This window comes from Mustela nigripes, chromosome 3 (genome assembly GCF_022355385.1).
Source record: "Mustela nigripes isolate SB6536 chromosome 3, MUSNIG.SB6536, whole genome shotgun sequence".
In the NCBI taxonomy this organism is placed as follows: domain Eukaryota; kingdom Metazoa; phylum Chordata; class Mammalia; order Carnivora; family Mustelidae; genus Mustela; species Mustela nigripes.
In genome coordinates, this window is record NC_081559.1 from 46094269 (window position 1) to 46113477 (window position 19209).

At 54.5% G+C, this 19209-nt stretch overlaps 1 protein-coding gene across 4 annotated transcripts in view; it reads right to left on the reverse strand.

The window, feature by feature from the left end:
* The window catches only part of PASK (PAS domain containing serine/threonine kinase), a 37896-nt gene that overhangs the window by 8710 nt on the left and 9977 nt on the right, over nucleotides 1–19209 (reverse strand). For all 4 annotated transcript variants that reach the window (XM_059393909.1, XM_059393908.1, XM_059393910.1 and 1 more), the window contains exons 3-12: nucleotides 18120–18352; nucleotides 17333–17503; nucleotides 16557–16697; nucleotides 15714–15848; nucleotides 13523–13783; nucleotides 11523–11673; nucleotides 9534–9702; nucleotides 4484–5937; nucleotides 3425–3606; nucleotides 2872–3039 (exon numbers count right to left, since the gene is read on the reverse strand). In XM_059393909.1, the coding sequence (XP_059249892.1) occupies nucleotides 2872–3039; nucleotides 3425–3606; nucleotides 4484–5937; nucleotides 9534–9702; nucleotides 11523–11673; nucleotides 13523–13783; nucleotides 15714–15848; nucleotides 16557–16697; nucleotides 17333–17503; nucleotides 18120–18352 (3065 nt within the window). The remainder of the gene's footprint in view (nucleotides 1–2871; nucleotides 3040–3424; nucleotides 3607–4483; nucleotides 5938–9533; nucleotides 9703–11522; nucleotides 11674–13522; nucleotides 13784–15713; nucleotides 15849–16556; nucleotides 16698–17332; nucleotides 17504–18119; nucleotides 18353–19209) is intronic.

The following is a 19209-nucleotide window of genomic DNA, read 5'->3' on the forward strand; positions in this document are numbered from 1 at the left end:
CTAGAAAGAAGGAAAAGGATTAACAGAACAAAAGAATAAATCCTCTTGAGGTAAAGAAAGCTTTAAACATTCAGATCAAAGTATTACCAAGTGCCAAGCATGAATAAAGAACACACACACACATAGAAATACATCCTAAGGAAATTTCTGAACTCCAAAGATTAAAAGAAAAAAACTCAGAAAGAAAAAACACCAGGTTGCTCTTCACAAGCATGCTAGAGGCCACAGAGCAGAGGTCACGTTCTCAGAGAGAAACCGTGTGGATCGCCACAAACACATGAGGGGAACAAACCAGTCAGAATACGTGTGAGGACATGACATGTGACACCCACATGTTATTAGTAACCAATATTCCAGCAAACGAAAACTAGACACAAGAGGGGCACCTGGGTGGCTCAGTGGGTTAAAGCCTCTGCCTTCGGCTCAGGTCGTGATCCCAGGGTCCTGGGATCAAGCCCCGCATCGGGCTCTCTGCTCAGCCAGGGAGCCTGCTTCCTCCTCTCTCTCTCTGCCTGCCTCTCTGCCTACTTGTAATCTCTGTCTGTCAAATAAATAAATAAAATCTTTAAAAAAAAAAAGAAAACTAGACACAAGAAAGGCAAGAAATCAGATACGGAAATAATGCAGGTTTCAGAAACTCACCAAAAACCACAGAACACGCTGAGAGAAATATAAAGATCTACACACTTGGGAGAGACACTCAGGTCGTGGGTCACCACAACTGCTTTGTGAGGATAGCAGTGCCACCAACTGCCCCACGGACTGAGCGTCCAGAACTGTGCTCTGTCCCCCAATGGTGGGCCTCACCCTTACGGGGCCATGTTCTGATGGACGGCTTTCCAGAATCATCTGCGGGCCTCATAACACTGAAGCTGGCATCTCTGGGCTCTGAGATGCAAAAAGACTCGTGTGTTTCTTTTCAAACCAAGAGAAGAGCTCCTAGGTTTCTTTCTTCTTCCTTGAGGTCTAGAGGTCTACAGAAACTCTATAGCCTTTCAGGTTCCTGACTCAATCAAGAATGGAGCTGCCTCACAGAGATTAGAGACAGCAACAAAAACTTGAGAGTTAAACACCCTATAAACACGTGACAGCAAGAGCAGCATACACCACGGCCTCAGGAAGGCGACCAACGTGGGCTCAGAAGACGTACCCTGGAAGCGCCCTGTTACTTAGTAACAGTCCAACAACCATGTTCAACCCAATACGCTGGAAATATAGCCAAATTAACTCAAGGAAAGTATAAGAAAACAAAACACATATTTGATGAATAAAGCAGACAATTCTTTAACAAGTCTAGCAAAGATGAGAGAGCATGGACACAAGAATCAGACCAGCCAGGGGCACCTAGGTGGCTCAGTGGTTTAAGTCTCTGCCTTCAGCTCGGGTCATGATCTCAGGGTCCTGGGATCGAGACCCTCATCAGACTCTCTGCTCAGCAGGGAGCCTGCTTCCCCATCTCTCTCTGCCTGCCACTCTGCCTACTTGTGATCTGTCAAATAAATAAAAAAATTTAAAAAAAAAGAATCAGACCAACCAAGGGAACAGAAGCAGCCGCAGATATATCATTGTACGTGCTAATGTGCAAAAAGGCTTCCAACTCTACCAGCCTCTTGCAACTTTGATATTAAAAAAAAAGAAGAAGAAGAAAGAAAACTGATGCACGAAATATAAATTTTAAAAAATCCCAAGTAAAAATATTAGCAAACCAAAAGAATTATTATAACCAAGGATTAAAAGAATATTATAACCAAGGATTGGTTCTATGGGTATAAGTTGATTAGTGTTATTCATTATATTAATAAAGAAAATGAGAGTATGATCATTTCAACAGAGGCTGAAAAGACATCTGATAGAACTCAATACTCATTCTTCAAGAAAAATTTCAGTGAGCTGAAAATAAAATGAAATATCCCCAGCAGAAGATCTCCATCAAGAACAGAACAGGGGTGCCTGGTTGGCTCAGTCAGTTAAGAATCTGCCTTCAGCTCAGGTCATGATCCCAGGGTCCCAGGATCAAGCCCTGCATCAGGCTCCCTGCTCAGCAGGGAGTCTGCCTCTCCCTCTGCATGCGTTCTCTCTCTCTCCTCTCTCTCAAATAAATAAATAAAATCTTTAGAAAGGAGCCACAGCAGCTGACGATGACCGGGCAGAAGAGCCGACAGCTCACCTGCTCCTGAAAACGGCCCTGTGGGTCCCAGAGGCCGGGGGGCTACAGACTACATAGAAGGAAAGACAGAGCTGGCCCCCTGCAGGAGACTAGCCACTCACCTAGAACATCGAAGGACCCACGGGAAACATGTCAGAACCAGGCAGACGGGTGCAGGAAGGAAAAGCGTTAACACGGACACTCAGCGGGTAAAGGCCAGCTGTAAGTGATCAGACCCCATGCGGTCAAAGGACCCCACGCACGCATGGCACCCCAAACTCAGCAGGCAGCACAGGAACAGTTGGGTAGTGTCACAGTATTTACAGGGACAAGCAAGAGTGCCACCACATTAACTCCCTCAAATCTCAAAACGCTCAATTACAAGTGCAATCCCAATAGGACTTGAGAGGAGGGCAGCTAGGTCTCCGCCTGAAAATCTACCCCCAACATCAGCCTCTGAGTGAAAGGACACAGTGTGAAAGGACACAGTGAAAGGACACTTCAGCATGCATCTGAAGTGGTGAGCAGGACGGCTGGGCATGGTTATGTGCGCTGGCAGAAGGGCCCTCCAAGGCCAGAGCCCCACCTGGGCTGGCCCGTGTGCTGGGTGCTCCACAGAGGACTCCTGTCACAGCAATCCAAGAGTTTGGACACAGAGGCACTGAGGCCATGGCTGCATCTGAGCAGGGTCCCCACTACTGAATGCGGCCCAAGAGCCCGAGTACCTCCTTGTTGGCTTCCTTGTCCACTGCAGTCCAGACGAAGCCAAAGGCACCGCTGCCCAGCGGGCTCAGCGTGCTGTACTTGTGGGAGTATGCACCCTCACAGGCCGCCAGTCCCTCCAGCTCCATAGCCTTCGGAGGCTCCTCAAACCAGGGCTTGCTTCTGAGCATCTGTAGATGAAATGGGATGCCTGAGGGGCCACATGTGACCAGAGGAAAACAGGGAAGAGCAAGCAGAGCCATGTCACCAGTCCCCTATTCCCGCACCCTGCTCCTCCTGTGTCCTAGGGGGGCTGGCCTGAGAAGTGCTCTCCTAGTCCACCCAAACTGGCGCACACACCAAGACTCCACCCAGCACACAGGGCAAACTGAGGTTTCAAATCTCACGTATGGCTTCAGACTCACCCAGAACACCAGCAAGCACAGGGGAAAAGCCCTAGAAGGATCCTCCTCCCATCCCAGAGGAAGCAGAGGAAAGAAAGACAAAAAGGCCAGGCAGGACCCCTTCCCACACCATGCAGTAGGTACGAGGCAGGAGCTGAGCACAGACCCCTACCTCCCCTACGCTGGGTCCAGAAAGCTCGCACATGGAGTGGCTGGAGCTGGGCAGGCTGGCCAGGAGCAGGCGCGTGCGCGTGGCTGAGTCCCAGTGGCTGTGCAGCAGGTCTTTCACGAGCCAGCAGCAGAACAGGGTCGAGGAGCCCTGGAGCTCCACCCGCTTCACCTCAAACTGCACACCTGGAGGGCAGGGGAGGTCAGCACAGCAGCGGCAGCCCGGCCCGGCCAAGGATGCAGTCCCCCACAGTACCCACACAGGGTGGGGCGGGGACACCCACACTTGGACAAGGGAAAAGCCTGGAAACCCGCATTGGACACCACCCCCTACCCTGCACCACGTCTGCCTTCTGCTGCCAGGTCTGTGGACGGCCTTGACCATGGCCACACATGAACATTCATACGAGGCCATTTCCTGCACATGCATGGGTATTTTCACAGCCTCAAACATATACACCAGAACAAACATGGGGTTATCTTTAGGGGGCATTTACAGGGGATTTTATGTTCTTTTTGGTGTCATTTTCTAGTCTTTGTACAAATAACATATAATATTTGCATAACTTTTTAAAGTTTAGGGGGAAAGCCTGAAGTCAGCAGTAAGGACACAACTTGGCTAACGTGACACGGATCTGCTAAGAAGTTAGGGAAATATGGAGAAAAATACAGCAAAGATAATCAATCAGCTCCAAGAGGCAAGTAAAGGGACATGATCCTGACGCCCCTCCTGGAGCAGAATGCACCTGGCAGCAGCAGCTTGAAGCCCAGTAGCACACGAGGGGCCACCCTGGTTGACCATGGTACACACAGTGGCTTGCAAGGAGGGACACAGAAGCAGCTGGGACCGCAGGCTGTGCCCTTCCCATGCACTTATAACTCTAATCCCTAATTTTTCAAGAGATGACCTATCACTACAAAACCCTCACACTACAGCTGAAACTATTGGTGGGGGGGTTGTAGCGGCATCAGAGCACAGGACAAGGAAGGCCCCGCCCCGGCCATGCCATGCTTCCGTGGCAGCTTCCCCTGGGGTCTCCAGGGCAAGCCCCCCAGCACATACTCAGCTGAGCTCCGTCCCGGTGGTGGCAGCTGCCGGCATAGGTCCCCTCCTGGATCTCCTGGCGCACGCAGGTGGCCCCAGATGTTGCTGGGCTGTCCGTTCTCACAGGCGTTGAGGTGACCTGGAAGCTCAGCCTGGGCTCCTCTGCTGGACACACATCTACGGGGCCAGCCCCCAGCGTGGGAAGGATACAGGCATGGCTCTCTCTGCCGCTGACTGCATAGTGTTCCGAGGACACCAGACACATCTCAGAGGGCTCTACCGGATCCGGCACCAGATGGCTCTCGTGAAACTGCCGAGCCTCCCCAAGATGGAAGTAAGTGCCGGTCAGGAGCAACAGTTCTCGGTCATCCAGAACATCAGATCCCCGCCGGTGCAGACCACTCAGGTCTGCATCAGAGCCCACCGGCAAAGGAGATGGCGTCCCCACAATCTCCATCGTGGTGCAGGAACAATTGGAGGAAGTTCGATCTGTCCATTCATCGAGAAAGAGCTCCTTCAGGTTCCAGGAGAAAGAATTCCCATCAGCCTCCTGGGCCTGTACTGTGTCTAGGACACCAGGGAGGTCCGTGGCCAGAGCATAGCAGGCTGAAGAGCTGCCCCCTCGGCTAGACAAGCCTCTGCTTCCCAGGTCACACAAGGACACAGAAGCAGAGCATCGGGGGTGATCTGCTGGGGCCAGCTCGGTGTAGGAGACACCCAGTGGTCCCACAAGGCTCAACTTGGACAGCTGCTCCTTAATCAAGCAAGTCTGTAGCTCCTCTCGGTCATTCTCCACAGCCACCCACAGCTCATCTAGGGCAGGTGTGGAGAACGGGAGTTGCGCTGTCCCAGGGGGGCTTCCTGACTGCGTGCTCTGCTCACCCCCATATCCAGGGCAGGGCAGCAGGAGGCCCTCCCCTGCCAGCTTGCCTGCGGCATAGGGCTTGGACATGAGGGAATCAACCCAACAGTTTGAATGATGGGCACTGCTCGAACTTGTCCACTCTGGCTGTGCCTCCAGATACGGCCTACTCATTTTAGCTTGCCCGCTCCTGCCCTCAGATGCTTTACGGGAAGCAGACATCCATGTGTCAACTGGGTCAGACCCACTTCTTTCCACAAGATCCTGTCTCAGGCTCTCTGGGGCTGCAGAATCCTCTTTCTCCAAGAGAGGATTTGGCTGGTCTTTGGGTGATGACTGTTGAGTAAGGGCCGATGGGCTTCCTTCTGGGATGGCTCGCTGGTCCTCAGATGAGGACCATTCCTGGCCTGGTGGGATTCCTTCTGGGATGTCTCGCTGGTCCTCGGGTGAGGACCTTTCCTGGGCTGGTAGGCTTCCTTCTGGGATATCTCGCTGGTCCTTGGGTGAAGACCATTCCTGGGCTGGTGGGCTTCCTTCTGGGATATCTCGCTGGTCCTCAGGTGAGGACCATTCCTGGGCTAGTGGGCCTCCTTCTAGGATGCTTTCCACTCTGAGAATTATAACATGGATGACGTAGTTACTTAAGGGCCACGGAAGAATCAAGAGGAGAGATCACATGGATTGCCCTGTATTAGAGACCAGCACAAAGCATTTAACACCATAAACTAAGACCAACTCACAGATAAGTCACCATTTGGTGATGATTTGGCCCAGATGCTGAGCACTGAGCACCCAGGACCATGTGCTCAGGGCTTTGCTCAGCATTCTCATTTCGTGGTGCATGGGGCTCCTGAAAGCTGTGCAGCTGGCCTTGGCCCACCCACAGGGGGTCTGGGGGTGCGGGCAGAAAGGAAAGAGATTGTGCATTCTTTGCACCATGCAATGGTGACATGTGACTGGCTACAAATGCCATCAGGGTCACAGCCGACAGGAAACAGAGTCTGGCACAAGAAGGAGGGGGCTGCAAGGGCAAGGCCTCATGCAGGGCAAGGGCTGACTGGTTCCTAAGAGCTGGGACACAAGCTCACAAGCATGCTTAGCAGGGAGGCCACTGAGGGAGAGGCCACCTCAGAGCCAAAGGGCAATCACAGAGCCCAGGGTGCTAGGTGGAGCCCCCCCCGCCTTGCAGCAGGCCTGGCCATGGTTGCCCCACATGACAGATCCACTGAGCTCCTGCCTGGGGTCAGCCCCAGGCCCAATGCCAGCACCAAGACCCACAGAATATGGCCATGCCCAGCCTCACCAGAGGCAGAAGTGCTGGTGACCAGAGGTTTGTAAAGAGGCACAGGGGAGAAGGACCCAACACACAGTCAAGTTCCACAGAGGAGGGAGCTATGAGCCAGGCACTGAGGGGCAACAGCAGTTTTCTGGGAAAACTGAGAGGTGGGACAAGGGCATGCAGAGGTCAGGCAAAAATCATCTATGTCTCTTGCTATATCTCTGTATCTCTATCCATTCGTCCCACGCCACCCCAGGAAATGACCAGCCATATGCCAGTCCCCAGGGAACAGCACATCTTTTGTAAGGTCAGAAGATGAGGCAGAAAGGTTTCACTCCCCTCTCTAAGCAATGCAGCCCACCCCTCTGCAGTGGGCACACAGAGTCGGGCCCAGGGAGTACAGAGAAGCCCCCTGATGTGGGCACATGGGGGTTAGGCCCCAGGGCAGTGTGGAGAAGCCCTCCGAGGTGGGCACGTGGGGTCAGACCCTGGGCAGTGCAGAAAAGCCCCAAGGTGGGCACGCGGGGTCAGGCCCCAGAGCAGTTCGGACTGCCCCTCCGAGGTGGGCATGTGGCATCAGGACCCAGGGTGGGCAGGCTGACCCTCTGAGATGGGTGTGTGGGGTCAGGCAGGCCATAGGTGACACTGCCCCCACATCCCATCCCTACACCTCCCCAGAGCCGGGAGCATCACTAAATTCTGGCCAGGGTAAAGACTAGAAGCAATAAGTAGGCTTCTGGGAGAGACTTTAAGTACAGGGGAGGCTCCTCTCCTCCTCCCTCTTCCACTCTACTCAACTGCCTAAGCAGAGGTGCCATGAGGACCTGAGACCCCCTTGAGCTTGTCTGAGAGGCGATTCACTCACGGTCACAACACCTGACCTACAGTCTAACAATCTTGACTTCATTGCCACCTGGCTACAAGCAGTAAGGCTGAACTCCCAGGTCTCCTGGGAGAACTGGGGAAGAATCAGGAGCTAGCACTACCCCAGTCCCCTGGACATAAGACACCACTTACATCATGCTTCTGACCTGCCTTCCCACCTGCCAGTCTCACTGGTTTACTGTGCCAGCTCATTTTCTGCTAAAGAATTATGTCTTAGGGATGAGCCTTCAAGTCTTTTGCAATGTTTGCTGCGTGAGTGATGAATGAGTACGCAAGGGAATAAGTGAGTGAATAACAGAATGAATGAGTTAGTAGGTAAATGAGCTAGCAGTGAGTGAGTGAATGAGGGAGTGAGCACATCAGTGAGTGAATGAATGAGGGAGTAAAGGAATAAGTGAATGAGTATATGAGTATGTGAGTGAACATGTGAATATGACTGAATGAGGAAGTGAATGAGCATGAGCATGTACATGTGGATGGTGAAGGAATAGAGTGAATGAACAGGTGGGAGTGAATAAATGAATAAGCAAGTGAATAAGGGAGTAAATGAATGAGGTAGTGAATGAACATGTGCATAAGTGAATGCGTGAAATGGGGACTGAATGAATGAATGAGCTTTACGTGAATGAATGAGAGAGTGAGTGAATTAGGGATTGACTGAGAGAATGGGGGAGTGAATGAGTGTGTGCGTGAGTGAGGGAAGGAGGGAAGGCGGGAGGGAATAAGGGAGAAAATGAATGAGTGAATAAATGAATGAGGGAGGGAATAAGGGAGGAAATGAATGAATGACAAATGAGGGAGTGAATGAGGTAATCAGCGACCACATGAGTGACCAGGGAGCCAGCACCAGGGCTTCTGACAGTGACGCGGAGCTGGTGCAGAACTTAATCACACCATGCCCCACCCAAGAGGAATGAGGACTTGGCTCATCTGGTGGGACACGCTGGTGCTGTCTCAGCAGGCACACAGCAGCGTGCAGAGCGGCGGTCAGGGCAGAGCACACAGGAGCCCCATCTTGAAGCAGTGAGCACCCTCTGGGCAGGGGAGAGGGACCCCATCCTCTGCAGATGGGCACGCAGCACAGAGAGCTTGTCCCATGGGCAAGGGGCAGAAAGCCTGAGGTCTCCAAAGACAGCAGGGAAGCACCATAACACGTGTCAGCAGGCAAATATCCATGCAAACCTGTGAGCCATGTGCTCAACAGGAGGTGATGCGCACACATTCCCAACACGAGTGCACTGCAGTCCCATCTGTGCTGCAGGAGCAAAAGCAGCCACGCAAGAGCGCAAATGGACAATTCAGGGCCAGGGCCACGGTGAGGCAGGGTACTACGGCTGACAGAGGCCCCTGTGGGGAGCCAGGCACCAAACCTTGCACTTCTCACTATTACTGCTATACTTAAAAAAAACCCCACATATCCAGGCATTGTAGATTTTTTAAATAATTTCAAGAAAAATGAAAAACAATAATGTGGATAAATCTCACCAACCAAACTATGAGCCAAAGGAGCCAGAAAGAAGGGACTGCCTAGGTCAAGTTCAAGGACAGGTACCTGTGACCTCCATCCTGCCTCAGGGCAGTGAGGGCGCATGTGAAAAGGACCATGGGTGGCAGGTTAGTGTATGCTGGGCCTCAGAGATTAAGAGAGAAAACGAATTGAAAACCACAAAAAACACCGTCTACCACAGGCTATGGTCTCTCACCAGGGAGGAGCAGAAGCCCCTATTTCTGCTCAGCTGCAGTTTCTGCACTTTCTACTCTCCATGGAATACTTTGTGATTCAAAATACACAAAGAGAACAGATACAAATGATTATTAACACGAGAACATTAGGCTTCTATCAGTTCCCTGGAACCTACCTTCACGTCTCCTTGGGCACAGACTAGGACAGTCTCCCAGCGGCCATTGCACACCACACCAGGGAATACAGAAGTGGCACCCAGCAGGTGTCCAAAGGCTGTGAGCATGGCTGCTAGGGGCTCTGTCACTACTCCCCCCCGGCCTTCACCCTCAGCACCCCGTGCCTCCCACAGACAACTTACCCTGGAGTGGGCAGACATGGGAGGGAAGAAGGGAGGTGGCCTCCAGGGTCTGCTTGGGTCCAGGTCCCAGTAAAGTCTTCTTGGCTTCTTCCCACTGGCTCTAGGGTCTCCCCTCCTGGCAAAACGTGCCCTCCAACAGATGCACTGGGAACTCTTGGATCTAGTGGCTCTAGTGGCAACAGCAGAAGAGACTGTGGCCATCCATAACACATCTGCTGAACACATCTCCCCTCCTCCCCATGACATATGAGCAATGGGGGGCCCCCGACCTGATTTCAGAAACTCCAGCAAGCCCATGTCCACAGTGTGTCCCAGACCAATTGCCTCCCATGACCCTGCAGCATGCCATGGGGGCCAGCAGCCCCTGCTCCCCTTGCCGCCATCACCTGGGCCCTACCTTCAGTGAGCAGAATCCCACCAACACCTCAGCTTGAGCAGTCCCTTCATCTGCCACGAGCTCTAAGTAAACATCAATGTCCCCACCATGAATCCCACAGTCTTGGCCTACCTGCTGCTACTCTCCCCAGAGCCTCTGGGGCCTAGCCCTCTGGTCTCCCTGCCACACCCGGAAGTTCTCGCTATCCCCGGAATGCCTCTCCTGCCTCCTCTGGTTTTTCTCTAAAAGCCACCTTCCCAAGGGGCCCCTTCAGTCCCCTGGGCCCTGAGATGGCACGTCCTCCCACTGCTGTACTCTTCCTCCTGAACACTGGTCACCTCTACTTCCAGGCTATCCCTGTGTGTCCCAGGGTCCTGGGATTGAGCCCCACAGCGGGCTCCCTGCTCAGTGGGGAGTCTGCTTGTCTCTCTGCTGCTCCCCCTGCTCGTGCTCTCTTTCTCTCAAATAAAATCTTTGGAAAAAATTAATTTAACTCAATTTAATAAAACAAAACATTGCTATCTAACCTCTAAAGCCTCAAAAGCAACCCGTGGAGCATGGACACCACCCCTCCCAGCCTGGGGTGTGGGGACCTGACTGAAACCATCTCCCCGAGAGCAGTCCAGAGACAGATAAGACTTCGTGTGGCCCCTCTTTCCCCTCAGGGACTATATCACGCCCATGTGTGTGTTCATTCAAACAGCAAGTCCATCCTGTGGTGACGGCAGGTAAGCAATGTGTTCCAAGGGTGCTCTGAGCCTGCCCCATTCAGTGGCATCCCAATATCGCCACCCTCTGACAGGGCCACGGGAGAGCGCCCTGGGGACTCCGGATTGCCTGATGCTCTCCAGGAGCTGTTTCATTTCCTGCTTCCCCTCCCTCCCACTGAGACCACACACACACCCCACACCACCGCCCCCCCAGCCTGGCTAGGCCTGCTGCAAGGGCAGGGCCCAGGGAGAGGGCACTGGCAGAGGGGGGCCCTGCCAGCTAGGAGCACTCCTGAAGCAGAACTGGGGAGCAGCTCCTCTTGGCTCCTTGTTCACAGAAAGGTGAGCACCAACAGGGTTGCAGGAGGTCCCAGTGCCTTCCCAGGAGCACAGGCACGGGCTCCATGCATGCCTGGAGTGGTCCATCCTCCCAGGTGCCTCAAAGTCAGAGGGAACCTTCAGGGCGGGAGCTATGTGCCCACCCTGTCCCCTACAATGTTCATGTCATGGAGACTTGAAGCACCATAAAATGCTAAATTAAAAGTACACAGGGCTAATCATAAGGAGCATATCTGGCTAGGACTACTTAAGGGTTGCTTTGATAGGCTATGTAAGGCTACACAGATCTACTCATCAAATACTCTCCACAAGCTTCCTCTGTCCTAGAGCCAGGCACTTGGTGACAGGAAATCCCCCGGGACCCTCTCTGTGCTCGCATACTGGTCCCATCCCCTGGGAACACGGAAAGCCCACGAGTGACAGAGGACTTTCAAACCATGACAGCCTGGCAGCCACTCACTTCCACTCTCCACCCGCCCAGCATGCCCCTGCCCCGAGCCCACCGCTCCCAATCCCTCGGAAGCATGGAGCTGTGTGCACCTGCGTGAGGGAGGCTGGCCTTACCCACGCCTGTGCCAGCCCAGTTCCGGCTCTGCCGGGGGCCCACGCTTGTCTCCCCAGGCCCACTCTGGTCGGCCAGGTCTGGCAATGGGAAGGAAGTGTCACATGCGAGGCCCATGCCATGGTAGAAGCCGGGAATCAGGAAAGTGATATTCTAGAAAACAAAGGACATTGCAGAACCCAGACCATAGGACTGTCCCCCATCTAATCTGGGGAGAGAATACAAACAACTTGAGCAAGTCTCTGGACAAGGTTAGGAAAGACTCCAGGTTGTGTTCCTTTTCCCAGACCCGCAAAGCCCCTCAGACACCCAATATGGAATTCAGGACTTCCTCCCCACCTTTTCCCTCCTTTTTCTTATGAAAAAGACAAAATCAACAACTTGGAAGCTAGTTATACCCACACCACCATGTCTTCCAAGCAGATGTCTGATTTTTGCCCCACGCTGCCCTGACCCCTGAGAGCCACGTTTGCAAACTCCACCTTATGTGGCTCGCAGGGAGAAACAAGGGCCCAGCATAAGGACAAAAGGACCTTGGGCACATGAAATTGGCCCCTGAAGTCCAGCAGGCACCTTTGCTATGCTGGTCATGGCCTCAGCACGAGAGTCCCAAGTCCAAAACTGCAAGGACACATGCCTTCTCTGAATCCACGTGTGACCCCTACTCTTGGACAGGCGCCTATAGCCGTGTGAACGTGGAACAGTCTAACCTCCGAGGCAGGGTGCCTTCCCCACAAGCACACTCCCTGGAAGGACCCAGCACCCCCAACATTCCTGCAGCAATTACCTGTCAAAAAATCACACTAAATGCGTTTTCATTAACTTCAATCAAACTGAGTTTGTCTTCAGTTAACTAAATCTTAGCCTACTTGCTCCTTAATATTTTTATTAGAAAACAGATAAGGACCCGTTTCTGGAGCTGCAAAAGAGTTTAAATCTTTGGCTGACTGTCACGAGGCCTGAGGTCAGCCCCACTGAGGAAAACAAGAAGGGATTCCCTCCCTTCATTTGCAGAACACTTGGAGAACAAGGTATTCAGGGAAAGGCTACAGGCATCCAAGAGGCAGGCCAGCCAGGGGTGTGGACACGGGGACCGCAGAACGTCAAAATGGATGCACCACTCAGCAACCTCTCCTTCCCCCCAGGACCCGCCTGCGATTGAGTAGGGGGTGCGCGTCCCCTTCCCAGGAGCCAGGAGGACCCAGGGAACATGTGCGGAGGGGCAGGCCATGGCTGCCGGAGATGCTCACCAGGCCTTGGAGCTCGACCATCAAGTGACACCAGCCCCAGCAACAGCCCCAGGCTCCCAGCCTAAGAGCAGACACGCCTCGGGAGGACGCCAGCCCCAGCTGACTCTACATGGAGCTGGATGAGCTATCCTGCTCAGCTCAGCCCAGAAGGTCAGTTCGTGACCTAAATACCAGATTGTCATGGCCAAGGCTCCAAGCTTACAGTTGTCTGCAGCAACGGAGTCAGTCTGCTCGGCCCAGTCTCCTAGAGAAACAGGCCTGGCTCTCGCTGTGCAGAGACTTCTGCCCCGCATACAAGAAATTCAGAGAAAGCTCGAGCCAAGGAAGAAGTTTGTAGACACAGCTTCCTCTGACCCTGACCACATGACAGGCACTCCAGGATGGCTCTGGGGACAGAGGAGGTATAGACAAGCCCCAACCTCCAGGTGCACGGTTGTGACAAACACCCTCATCCAGTAACTTAGTTACTGGACCTCGTTCAGGGCAGGTTTCCAGGCCACAGCCCCTCCCCCTTCAGGGACAGCACAGGGAGACAAGGCTCTGCACACAGTCCCAAGGGTCACTGCATGCTCACTGTGGCATCCAGGGAAATGAGAGCCTTTAGGGAGAATGGCACCCAGCATGGCCCAGGGAAAGCCAGTGGGCCAGACCAGTAGGCACGGTGGTACATGGTCTGTGACAAGCACATGTCCTCACTGTGAAAACAGGCCATCCCCCCGCAGGGGAGCACAGGCCATCCAGGGAGGGCCCACCTTGCCCAGGAGCTCAGTCTTCCCATAACCAAATAGCATCAGAGCAAAGCTGTGGTTGATGCCATAGATGGTCCCGTCAGGCAGGAGGGTGATGAGGCCGCTGATGGTGGAGAAGACCCAGATGGACGCGGAGTAACTCCACTCGGGGACCATGCGACCATCTTCCGCCGTCTCACTGCTGGACTGAGATTTCAGTTTTAAGCTCAGAGGGAAGGTGGTGCCATCCTTGGCTCTCCCGACAGACCTCTGAATCTTGAGATTCTGGAAGAAACAACACCCCTGAGCTGATGGCAGCATCTCTCATGGCCCAGGCTTTGAGTCTGCAGCTTTAGACGTGAACCCATCCACAGGTCACGGGAAGCAAGCCCAGAAAAGCTTATTCCCCACACTGCTCCTCCTTCCGCAGTCTCCCTGCATCCCACCTCTGCCCCAGGGAAAGCAGAGCCCTGACCAGGAGCTGTGTCTGCGGCAAGAGCAACGCAGTCTAGCAGCTGTTCCTCATTCCAAAAAGGCCTGAGGGCAGCACATGACAGAACAACCAAGAAATGCACACGGACTGGACTCCTGTCTGTGCCAACCCTGCAGGGAAGGAGGGCTGGCAGGTGTCTCCCACCCTCTGCCTTGGACCCCCAGCAGCGCCAGAGTCCCACCTCCACAGATGGCCCCCACCGCTCACTATCCTCCAGTCTGAGGGCCGACTGCTTCCTGCAGTCACCGACCGTCCCGTCTGTGCCTCCTCAGCACCTCTATCCCCACAAAACCACATCCTTGCCCTGTTTCCCTGCCTTAAATACTTGGAATGGACCCAGTTTCAAGTAAATCCTGACCACAGCCTCATCCTAACCAAAAGCTTTGAGAGTGTACTCCCATTTGGGTTTCCCGAGGCATACCAGCCCAGGGCTATGTGTCTACCCCTCACCCAATCCCACCTGCCCCTTTTAGGAGCCACCCTGGAGGACAGGAGATCTGATGGGGCCCATGTTCTGGGAGCTTCTGCTCCCCTTGTGCTGTGCCCAGAAGAGGGTCAGGACACGGAGACATCAGGCTCCCCAAGCCACAGCTGCAGGCAAGCCCCAGAGAGCCCTACAAGGGATGAGGGTTGCAGTGCCAGTCTCCACTTGCTGCTGGGGTGTTGAGAGCTCCCATTTGAGGTTATCACAAATGTGCTGCTGAGAACAAGCTCACATGTGCCTTCTGGCACACACTTCTCTCCGATGCGTGCAGAGGGCACTCTGAGGTTCGCCCAGTTTGCACGGGGCAGACAATGCCATACAGGCTCCCAAGATGGCTGTGCCAATGGACACCTCCACCAGCTTGGGGACAGAAGAAGGGCACAGACAATAAGGACTGAGGATGGGGTGAGGGTTCCCACTGGGCTGGAAGCTCAAAAAAAGCAGAGAACTGGCTCCCGGGGTTCAAGATCTCAGCCTGTGGCTGGCCCAAGAACCAGGAAGCAGACAACTGGCTCCCAGCGCTTAGCTCTCAGCCTCTGGAAGGCCAGAGAACCAGCTCCCAGGGCTCAGCTCTCAGCCTCTGGAAGGTCAGAGAACAAGGGAGTGTCTATGGACATCCTGAAAGCACCTCCAATTCCTTGCAGCAACAGAGGTGACTTTAGGCAAAAATCAAGCGTCCAGTTAGACGCTGCAGATCACTGGGGTGTGACATCAGCGGAATTTACCTCAGTGAAGGTCATTTGTGTGAAGGGCAAACACTAGTAGGAAATGGGACACCTGGGAACTGGGAAGATTCAGTGAGTAACAGAACTGATCCCCAACGACCCCAAACCTCCACTGTCCCCAGAGCTGCCACCCCCCATCTGCCTGTCACCCTGCCCTCAGCCAGTTCTCCCTGCTTTTCAAGAACCCCAGACTTCCCAGTAAAGACAGACCACAGGAGGAGAACCCAGCTCCAGGCTCCAGCAGGAGGACCAAGGAGACAGGGTGCCCAGTTGGAGAGCAGCACAGGCTGTGACCCTCGGTCAAGGCCCCAGAGCCCAGAGAGCAGCCCTCAGACCTGATGCCACTGTGTGTATATGCAGGATGCTCCTGCTGTCAGAATTACCAGCCTGTGTCCCCAGGCCACAAATTCTGGCCTAAGAACTCTCAGGTCACTGAATAAACAGACTCCAGGGACCACATGGCCCCAGGTACAGCTGCCAGGTGTGGCAGTCAGGGATCCGCAAGGGTCCTACCTGGGGGACAGGCTCGCCAGGGGTAGGGAGCTGCACAGAAGGGATCAGGTCTGTGATGGGCTGCCCAAGCACATCCTCCCCAGATGCGTACCCATGCAGGAGAGCGAACGGGCTGTCGCAGGATGTTATGGTGCCCTTGGAGGAAAAACCAGCATTGTTAAGCATTATGGTAAAAACTCCTGGCATTTCACCTTCAAACACCACTGAACACCATGCCTTAACAGGTTGAAAGCAAGACCGTTAGCGGCTCTCCGACGGCAGAAGGGCCAGAGGCGGGCACAAACTTTCCTCAGGCCCTCCTTCTCCTACCGCTGGAGGCACCCAAATTACCGGCCTCTGGAGGCAAGTCACCATTTTAAAGGTCCCGCACCTGCTACCTCACTGACCTGCTAAGGCACACCTAGGTTCCGGTTCCATCTCACTTTATTTTTTTTTTTTTTTTTTTTTTTTTTTTTTTTTAAAGATTTTATTTATTTATTTAACAGACAGAGATCACAAGTAGGCAGAGAGGCAGGCAGAGAGAGAGGAGGAAGCAGGATCTCTGCCGAGCAGAGAGCCTGATGCGGGGCTTGATCCCAGGACCCTGGGATCATGACCTGAGCCGAAGGCAGAGGCTTTAACCCACTGAGCCACCCAGGCGCCCCCCATCTCACTTTATAGATGAGGAGACCACGGCCAGGGAGAGTGCACCCATGCCCGAGGGCACACAGAGAGGGAGGGCTACCATGGGGGCCCGCCTTCCAGAAGCCCCAGGGGCGCACAGAAGGCCTCGGAGGGGGCTGAGGCCACAAGAGGCAACACCTGGTCAGCTCCATGTGGCGGGGATGTGGAAGGCACACTCACATCGCTCTGGAAAGCAACCCAGGCCGACACCCGCTCCACAGGCTCTAGTACGACCACGCAGCACAGGCTGTGTTCCTGCTTCACCTTCTTCATCCACACGGACACCGGGATCCTCTCCCCACTGCGGCTCACGACGTCCACCTGCGGGAGCACACAGCCTTGCCCCAGGCCTTCCCCAGAGTCCAGGCCTGGAGGTGTCTGCGACCTCTGTGCCCCTGCCTGACACCTGAGCCCAAGGCCACACATGGCTTCTGACATGGACCCTTAATCTCCATGAGGATGCTCTCCCAGAAGACAGGGTTTCCTCACCAGCCTCCTCGCAACAAAGTAGGACAACTGTCTGCATCATTTCTTCACGAAACAGACACCAACACATGGCAGCAGTGTCAGCCTGTGGCCAGTCCCCAGGACAGAGCAGCGGACCACATCTAACGTCCTCCGGGGCCTGGGCTGGGGACTCAGCACCTCACATGCAGTCAACATCCCACGGAATGCATCACACCAGGAGGTCCCAAGTCCCAGGGAGACCTTTCCAGCCATGCCAGCCCCGCCAACAAACACCAAACCAACCAAACCGGAGAGTCAGGGGTGCAGATGGAAGATCATTGCGACCCTGCGGCCTCCCACAGGTTTGCAAACCGCTGAGCCTCCTCCCTTGTCAGGCGGGACCGCCCCCTCACAAGGCCCACAGCTACCCACTTCCACTCCTGTGATGCTCCACCCGCCACCCCAGCTGCTCCTCACCCCAGCACCGCCCCTGGGGAAGACCCACTCACCACTGTACCGAACACAACAGCGGCTCGGCCATCGGCCCCCATGTGCTCTTCGCTGAGGGCCTTTACCACATCGGAATCCGGCCTCAGGAAGAACTGCGTGAGCTTCTGGCCGATCAGGTCATGGCTGCTGTGCCCCAGGAGCTGACAAGCCTTGTCGTTGGCAACCAGGATCTGGAATCACAGAGAGGAGAAGACACGCGCATCAGCAGCAGTGCCACAAGCCCAAACCTGGAGACCCATCTGCCCCCAGCGTCCTGCAGTGGTCAGGCTCGCGGCTGCAACACCCCGGACTCCCCGGGTCTTCACCACAGGGAAACAAGAAATGCCAGCGCCAGGACTGAAACCACGTTTCCCTCCCCCTCCAGGACGGGCTCACCATGCCACCAGTGCCACGCGGAAGACACGGGGACTCGCGCCACACTAATGATCTAATCACCTAATGATTTAGATCATTAGATCACATTAGATCATACTAATCACCTAATGATTTCAGTTATTTGTATGTAAATGCCAATCAGGCAAACACGGTCACCTCAGATGGTGAGTACCCATTCTCATCGTCACTGAGCCAACACTCTACAGAGCACAAGGCAGTCATGCGGCTCAGCCCCGTCCTTGAATCTCTACCTTGACAGGAGGATTCAATTTGTTTTGACTGATTCATACTCAGGTCTCTTATGCAGCTTCTCTAACTGTACTTAACACACTCCAGTTTCCCTGTCTGAGGTTACAGGTTGAAGGCACAGACCAAACTCACATAGCAGGGTTCACAAACCGCAGCCAGTACCTCTGTGGTCTTGGCATCCACGGTGAACACTGCCTTGTTCGGGTTGCACACGGGAGTCGGAAACAGGGGCGTGGACCACCCTGAGGACAAGCCCCGCAGCAGGGAGCAGCAGGATGCACTGCCCAGGGACCCGGCCAGGTCGGTCTGCTCCGGCGGCACCAGGCAATGTAGTCTGCTGGTGCAGATGCTCTGGGCAGCCAAAGATGACAGACAATAGGAGTTCCATTTGTCTTCTGGAAAGGAAAGGGAGCTTTAGAACTCACAAGGCTGCCTGGAGCCTGCCTCTCAAACACACCGAACCCCACAGCTCCTGCTCTCAACTCCTCCAGAGGGTGCAGAGCTCAAGCTCCACACTCCAGCATCCGTTGGAACAGCCCCGAGTCCAGCTAAACACCCCCGGGTACTGTCCGGCCAGAGTCACATCCTACAGGAAACACAATGGCCCAAGCTCAGTGTTTCTGTGTAAACGCCCTCTGAGGTCCCTTCCCACCAACCCCCCTGCCAAGAGGTGCTGTCCTGTGTCTGTCCTTACAGACCAACACCCCCTCCAGCCACCCACCCTTGCACTTGTTCCTGGAAAGCCTCCCAAATCCAAGAGCTGCCTGCTGTCTCCGCCCCTCCCTCCATTCCCTTATTCACAAGTCAGGTTCACTCCCCACCCCTCCAGAAAACCTCTCAGCAATACGTCCAGTGGCCTGAGATGCTCAAGCCCACAGCCAATTCTCAGCACTCACCCTACTCCAGCCCTCAGCAGCGGTGGGCCAGGGGGTCAGTCCCCACCTCCTAAACCACCTGCCCTGGGTGGGGTTCCCTCTCCCCACCACCTTTCTGACTTTTCACCACCGCAGAAGCCCGTTTGCAGTCTCACCCCTTCCACTCCGTCCCACCCACTCCTCGCTGGCTTCTAACACACTCCATGTGGAAAGGTGCTGTCCACCCCACACGTGGCACCCCTGCCCTGCCTCTCTCCTTTCCCATCTCAGTAAACGGCAACTCCATCCTTCTAGCAGCTCAAAATCCAGACAATAACAACTCTTCTCGGGCGCCTGGGTGGCTCAGTGGGTTAAGCCGCTGCCTTCGGCTCAGGTCA